Source organism: Corapipo altera, unplaced genomic scaffold (genome assembly GCF_003945725.1).
Source record: "Corapipo altera isolate COAL_440 unplaced genomic scaffold, ASM394572v1 131647, whole genome shotgun sequence".
NCBI classification, from domain to species: domain Eukaryota; kingdom Metazoa; phylum Chordata; class Aves; order Passeriformes; family Pipridae; genus Corapipo; species Corapipo altera.
In genome coordinates this window covers 1-7430 of record NW_020886141.1, presented here as the reverse complement: position 1 = coordinate 7430, position 7430 = coordinate 1, and the positions used below count along the sequence as shown (strand labels likewise).

At 67.6% G+C, this 7430-nt stretch overlaps 1 protein-coding gene across 1 annotated transcript; it reads right to left on the bottom strand.

Annotated features, from left to right (window-relative positions):
* Positions 1-5: 5 nt before the first annotated feature.
* On the bottom strand, positions 6-7425 carry LOC113941031 (UPF0577 protein KIAA1324-like; the record flags this gene model as incomplete). The annotated part of the gene is given in 15 exon segments (XM_027632192.1): positions 6-264; positions 266-309; positions 683-856; positions 1527-1778; positions 2188-2325; positions 2784-2889; positions 2974-3064; positions 3152-3280; positions 3761-3938; positions 4026-4114; positions 4844-4993; positions 5076-5181; positions 5819-5899; positions 6482-6629; positions 7370-7425. Coding segments are annotated over 15 exon segments (2001 nt in total), but the record flags the coding sequence as incomplete, so codon positions are not given.
* Between the last annotated feature and the right edge of the window lie 5 nt (positions 7426-7430).

Sequence of the window (7430 nt, the reverse complement as noted above, 5' to 3'; positions counted from 1 at the left end):
CAGTGTCCCATTCCCGGTCCCACAGCCAGCAGGGTGTCCCATTCCCAATATGCTGTTCCTGGTATCCCATTCCCAGTATCTCTCACCCAGCAGGGTGTCCCATTCCCATTCCCGATGTCCCATTCCCGGTGTCTCTCACCCAGCAGGGTGTCCCCCAGGCTCACGGGCTGGGAGGACACAGCCCCGCGGGCCCCGGCGCTGTCGGGGGGCACAACGATGGCCTGGCACACGTAGGATGTCACCCGGCGGCCGGGGGCCCCCCCCCCGGCCCTGCGGCACCGAGTCAGCACACGAGGCCTTCTTCCTGCCCTGGGGACACACAGCACGCCTGGCACACGCGGCACGCCTGGCACACAGCTGGCACACGTGGGGCACACGCGCAGCACACACCTGGTACACACGGGGCACACACAGGGCACACAGGGCAGCCACCCTCCCGCATGCCCAGGCGTGTTCCCATGTGTGAACATGTGTGTTCCCGTGCCCTCCTCTCTGTGTTCCCAGGTGTGTACCCGTGTGCCCGTGGCCACCCTCCCATGTGCTCAGGCGTGTTGCCATGTGTGCACACGACTGTTCCTGTGCCTCTCTCTCTGTGTTCCCATGTGTGCACACGGGTGTTCCCGTGCTCCTCTCTCTGTGCCCCCTGTCCCACATGCCCAGCCGTGTCCCAGCTGTGCCTCACCTGGTGGCCGCAGGGGCTGAGCTGGAAGCGGTGGCTGTAGCGCCGCCCCTTGGGGGTGAAGCTGGGCCCAGTGCCCACTCCCAGCCCCATGCCCAGCGCAGGGAACTCATAGAGCAGCGTCCGGCCAGGCAGGGACAGGGACAGACTGCAGTTGTTGTAGCACAAGGAGCGCAGCTGGGGACAAGGACACGGTCAGGGACCAGGATGGGGACAGGGAAAGGAGCACAGGGACAAGGGAGAGGGACATAGGGACAAGGGGTCAAAGACAGGGATAGTGGTCAGGGACAGAGGGACAGGGACAAGGAGAGGGGGCTCAGGGATGGATGTGGCACCCACCAGGGACACCCCTGTGGGCACCACAGGAAGCTGGCACTGCCCCTCAGGGACAGGGGACATGTGGTGTCACCCACTGGGGTCATAAAATGTCACCCACTCAGGGTCACCCACCCCACACTCACCCTGTCACCCCCCTGGGATGTACAGGGGAGCTGATGTCACCCACCCTGTCACCTCCCTGGGATGGCCGGGGGGCTGGTGTCACCTCCCTGGGGACAGCTGGGGATTGGCATCACTCATCCAGGCAGTGTCACCCACCTAGGATGGCCGAGGGAGCTAGTGTCACCCACCCTGTCACCCACCCGGGATGGCCGGGAGGGGCTGATGTCACCCACCCAGGGTCAGACACTTTCACCTCCCTGGGAACAGCTGAGGGGGGCTGACATCACCACCCAGGCAGTGTCACCCACCCAGGACAGTTGGGGGACCTGGTGCCACCCACCCATGACGGTGTCACCCTCCTGGAACTGCCCAGTACCACCCCCGGGGGACCATTGGGGACACCCACCTGGTTGCTGCGAGTGCCAGGCCCGCAGGGGTGGCACGAGGGGGTCCCTCCCGAGGGGGGTCCCCGCAGGACAGTGCCGGGGGGGCAGGGCTGGCAGGTCCCCGTGGGGTCCAGGGCACTGCCGGGGGGGCAGGGGGCACAGGGGCCTGTGGGCTGAGGGGCACAGCGGCGGCAGAAGGAGGCCACCCCCCCCAGCACGTTGGTGACATTGATGCTGTACAGCTTGGCCACATCACCCGTGTAGCGCCGGCCCTGCGGGAGACACGAGTATCACCAGGGCAGGAGTGTCCCCTGGAGTGTCCCCTGGAGTGTCCTCTGGGCAGGAGTGACCCCTGGGTGGGAGTGTCCCAGTGGATGGCAACAGGGAAAAGGGCAGTAATTCCCACCGTTTGGGGATTCCCTTGGCCTTCACAATGTCCCAGAAGGGAGAAGAGGACACTCCTGGGACTTCCAAAGAGACGAGGGCACACCCCTGGGACTCCCAGAAAAGGGTCCCTCTGGGACCCTCAAAGGGAAGAGGGGACCCCCCCAAAGGGAAGAGGAGACACCCCAGGAAACCCTCTAAGGAAGATGGGACCCCCCCCCCAGGCCCTCCCCAAGGGAAGGGGGGACACCCTGGGACCCCCCAAAGGGATGAGGGGACCCCCTGCCCAGCCCTCACCGGCTGGTGGTAGGGGGTGCGCTGGAAGGCCCAAGTGAAGCTCAGGGTGCCATTGTGCTGCACCACGTACGTGTAGGACCGTCGGCCCGTGGAGCCCCTCCAGGTCTCCACCGGGCTGGTGGCGCGGGAGTTCACACCCTGCGGGGACAGCAACAGTGTCCCCTGCATGTCCCAAAGGCTCTCTGCTGGCAGGGACACTGGGGACCCCGAGGAGGGGCTCTGGGGACCCCCAAGGTGCCCCAAACCTCTCCTGCTGGCAGGGAGGGGCTGATCCCCAGCGTGTTTCACTTTGGGGACATCACTGTCACAGTGTCCTCAACTTTGGGGTGTCACCCTGGCTGTGCCCAGGTTTGGGGGAGGGGCAGTGGGGACCCCGAGTTTGGGGACCCCCAGGGTGACCCCCCATCTCCTGCTGGGAGGGAGGGACACGTCCCCAGGGTGTTTCACTTTGGGGACACCACTGTTACAGTGTCCCCCCCAAACCCAATGTGATCCCCCTAAATACGTGTCCCCCCGCTCACCACCATGAATGGGGACACTGTGACAGCAGTGACCCCCCCAAACCCGGGGTGACCCCCCAAAGTGTCCCCACTCACCACCATGAAGTAGAGCTCGCAGCCCACGCTGCAGACAGTCTCGAACACGAAGGTGATCCTTCCCACCTCCCGGCTCTCTGTGTCCTCCAGCACCGGGCTGGGAGGGCTGGGCACAGCGTGGGGACAGTGTGGGGACACTGCCAGCCCCGTCGCACGGCCGCACCCCCCGGCCGCAGGGACACCCCCTCACCTGAAGCCCGGCACCACCAGTGTGAGGATCATGAAGTCGCTGTCGGAGGCTCCGGCCGCCGTGTAGATGAAGTCCCCGGCTACCTCCCAGCCTGCGGGGACACGGCGGCGCTTGTGGGGCCCCGGCTGTGCCCGGAGAGGGAACAGGGAGGGGGCAGGGAGGGGACGGCCCCCTGTACCTGCGACGCCCTTGTACTCGAAGCTGATGCCGCTGAGCACGGTGGTCTCCATGTTGGGGGGCAGCACGTTCCACCACTTGTACTCCAGGCCCAGCGCGGGCTCCGTGCCCGGCGGGCACGACAAGCAGGCTGGGGACACGAGGGGACAGCCCTGCACCGGGGTGGCACCCCCACCTCCCCCCCGGCAGCTCTAGGGATCCCGGTCATCCCTTGGGGACAATTATAGAGACAGGAGGGGACAGCCCCTTCCCCCTGGCAGCTCTGGGGACCCTGGTCGCCCCTTGAGGACAATGACAGGGATATCCTTAGCGGAGCTATGGGGACGGGAGGGGACAACCCCACCCTGGGGTGCACCCACCTTCCCCCCCGGCAGTTCGGGGTGCCCCGGTAACCCACCTGGGGGACAGTGATGGGGACAGGAGGGGACAGCCCTGCACTGGGGTGACACCCCCACCTTCCCCCCGGCAGCTCGGGGTGCCCCGGTAACCCCCACTAGGGACAATGATGGGGACAGGAGAGGACAGCCCTGCCCCCAGGACGGCACTCCCCTCCCGCCGGCAGCTCGGGGTGTCCCTGTTGCCCCCCGGGGACGCTCCGGGGCGGCCTTACCGGAGCCGTTGGAGAAGGAGCCGCGGGGACAGGGCTGGCAGGAGCCCCCGGCGCCCTTGGCAAAGCCGGGGTTGCAGGGGGGGCACCGCGACCTGCCCCCCGAGGGCGGCAGCCGGGTCGCCCGCGGCAGCTCCTCGCTGCAGATCTTGGGCTCTGCCCACTTGTACATCAGCTGCGTCTGCCGGGGCAGCGCGTGAGGGGGGGGACACCCGCAGGGGACACCCGCAGGGGACGGGGGGGGCCGCCCCGGGGGTCCCGGCGGTACCTCCCCGCCGGCGTCACAGGCCGTGTGGGTGTAGAAGAAATCCTTGTCCGTGCAGGGGGGACGCGGTTTGCAGGACCCCGAGCCAGGCTCTGCCGGGGGGAGGGACACGGGGGTGAGGGGCCGGGGGACCTCAACACTGTCCCCAACACGGGGGGGTCCGTGTCCCCCCTCCCAGTCAAGGGACACCGGGTCCTCCCTGTCCCCTGCATCACCTTCCCCAGGGACAGCCCCACAGCACAACGTGGGGGGACAAGGGGACCCCCAAGGCCACCAGGTCTGGTGTGGGGACTCCCGGGTGTCCCCTCTTCCCAGCAGAGGTGTCGGTCGTGAGGGGACACCAACCCACCACGGGATGTCGGGTCCTCCCTGCTCCCCACATCATCTCTCTCTCCCCCTGGGGCACGGACTGGGGGGGACAAAGGGACCCCTAAAGCTGCCACCTCCGGGTGTGGGGACCCCCAAATGTCCCCTCTCCCCAGTGCAGATGTTGGGCTTGCAAAGGGACCCCAACCCTGTCCCCACCGTGGGACGGCAGGTCCCCCCTGTTCCCCCACATCACCTCTCCCTTCCCCAGGGCACAGAGTGGGGGGGACAAGGGGACCCCCAGAGCTGCCACCTCCGCGTGTGGGGACCCCCAGGGGTCCACTCTCAGCAGTGTAAACATCAGGCTGACAAGGGGATCCCAACCCTGTCCCCTCCACAGAATGTCGGGTCCCCCCTGCTCCCCCCATCACCTCTCCCATCCCAGACCGGGAGGACAAGGGGCCCCCCAAAGCCGCCCCCCGCGGGCGCGGACACTCCGGGGTGTCCCCCCTCACCGGCGTAGGAGTCGGGCTCGCAGGGCTGGCAGGCGGTGGCCCCTTTCCCGGAGAAGGTGTCGGCGGGGCAGGGCTGGCAGGAGGCGGCACCGGGCGCGGGGGCGAACGTGCCGGGCTTGCAGGGGAAGCACTCGGAGGTGAACGCGACCCCTGGGGAGGGCAGGGGGCTCAGGGGGGGCGGGGAGGGGGGCGCGGGACCCTCCCGGGCCCCTCCCTGCCCGCCCCCACCCACCTGTGATGCCGATGTTCCTCACCAGCACCGGTTTGGGCGCCTTGGACCACACGGAGAAGGCGGTGGTGCGCCAGTACAGCACGTTGTTCCCGCGGCTCAGCTCCACCTGGGAAACGGGGAGCCCGCTCGATCGGGGGGGGCCGCGGCCGGGGAGGGTGTCGGCACCGCAGGGGGGTCCCGCTGCCAGGGAGGGGGTGGGGACTATGGGTGGGTGGGGTCCCACTGCTGGAGGGGGTTGAGGCCATGGGTGGGGGGTCCCACGGCCAGGGAAGGGGTTGGGATCATGGGTGGGGGGTTGGCACCAGGGATGGGGGAGTCCCACGGCCAGGGAAGGGGTTGGAAATAGGGATGGGGGGTCCTGCTGCCGGGAAGGGGTTGGCACCACGGGGGGGGTCCTGTTGCCGCGGGGAAGTTGGCACCGTGGGGTGTGTGTGGGGGTCCTGCTCCCAGGTACGAGGGTGGCACCGAGAATGGGGGGGCCCTGCTTTTGGGGAGGGGGTTGGCACCACAGGTGGGGGGGTCCTGCTGCTGGGAAGGGGCGGGCACCGCAGGGGGTGGTCCCAGTGCCAGGAAAGGGGTTTGGACCAGCGGGGGGGGGGGGGGTCCCGTGGGGGGGGGGGTTGGCACAGTGGGGAGGCGCATAGTCCCTTCTCTGCCATCACCCCCCGCCCCCTTTGCTCCTCAGGGAGCACCTTGTCCCCAGGCGAGGGGCCGGGACCCCCGGGGTCCCCTCCCTCACTCACGCTGTGGAATTCCCAGCCCTTCTCCGTCGTTCTCATCCACCGGGATTCCTCCACCGTGGGCTGGCACTGGTCATTCTGCACCTGCGGGGGTGGGGTCAGGGACCCCCTGTCCCCACGGACCCTCCCGTCCCCAGGGACCCCCCCCTCATCCCCAGAGATCCCCCCCTCCCCAGGGAATCTCCCTGTGTCCTCAGGGCCCCTCCCGTGTCCCAAGAGACCTCTTCATGTCCCCAGGGACCACTGCCATGTCCGAAAAGACCCCTCCCACGCCCCCAGGGACCCCTGACATGGCCCCAGGCAACCCTCATCAGGTGATCTCAGATCCCCAGGGCCCCTCCCCTGTCTCAAGAGACCCCTCCACGTCCCCAGGATCCTCCACCGTGTCCCCAGGGACCCCTGACACGGTCCCAGGCAACCCCTCAGGTGACCCTCAGGTCACCAAGAACCCCTCCCCTGTCCCTCAGGCCCCTCCCATGTCCCCAAACACCGCTCCCCTGTCCCAAAATACCCCTCCATGTCTCGAGACCCCTCCCACTTCCCGAGCCCCCTCCCCTGTTCCAAGACACCCCTCCTTTGTCCCAAGACGCCCTCCCACACCCCCAGGGCCCCCTTCCACGGCCCCAGGCACCCCCTGAGGTGCCCAGGTGATCCCCTGGCACCCACGAAGAACTCGAAGACGATGCTGCTGTCGGGGTACAGGTACTCGAAGGTGACGGTCCCCGCCTGCTTGAGGCTCACGGCGAACATGAGCGTGGCCGTGCACTCGTCCGTGTTCGAGGCCACGTAGTCCCCCCGGGGCACCCATGTTGACCTGGGGGGGGACACAGCCCCAGAGGGTCCTGCGGCCATTCCAGATAGGAATGGGGGGGTGGGACCAGCCAGGAGGGCCCCTGGGGAGCAGGGGTGGGTGGGGGTGGGGGACACGGGGGGTGGGGTGAGTGGAGGTTGGGACAAACCGGGAGGTTTGGGGGTTGTTGGTACAACTGGAGTGTTTGGGGGTTGTTACAACTGAGAGGTTTGGGGGTTGTTGGTGGAACTGAGAGGGGTTGGTGGGTGTTGGGACAACTGGGAGGGTTCAGAGGCTGTTGGTGCAACCAGGAGGACCCCCTTGAGTGCTGTGGGGACTCCCATGGGTGCCACATCCCAGTGCCACATCCTGGTTTCGCACCCCAGTGCGCCATCCCAGTGTCACATCCTGGTGCCCCCCTCCTGGTTTCCTCCTGTTGCCCCATCTCAGTGCCCGGTTTCCCATCCCAGTGCCCATCCCAGTGCCACATTCCATATCCTGGTTTCCCACCCCAGTGCCCCATCTGGGTGTCTCATCCTGGTGCCTGGTGCCCCATCCCAGTGTCCCATCTCAGTGTCCCAACCCAGTGCCACATCCCAGTATCCCATCCTAGTGCCCCCTCCTGGTTTTCCATCCCAGTTTCCCATCCTGTTGCCCCATCCTGGTGCCCCTCCCGGTTTCCCATCCTGTATCTTGGTTTCCCATCCCAGTGTCCCATCCTGGTTTTCCGGTTTCCACTCCCGGTTTCCCCTGCGGTTCCTCACCCGCTGCAGTTCCCAGCGGTGTTCCCGGGCCCCTCCTGCAGCTCCAGGTTGGTGGCCACGT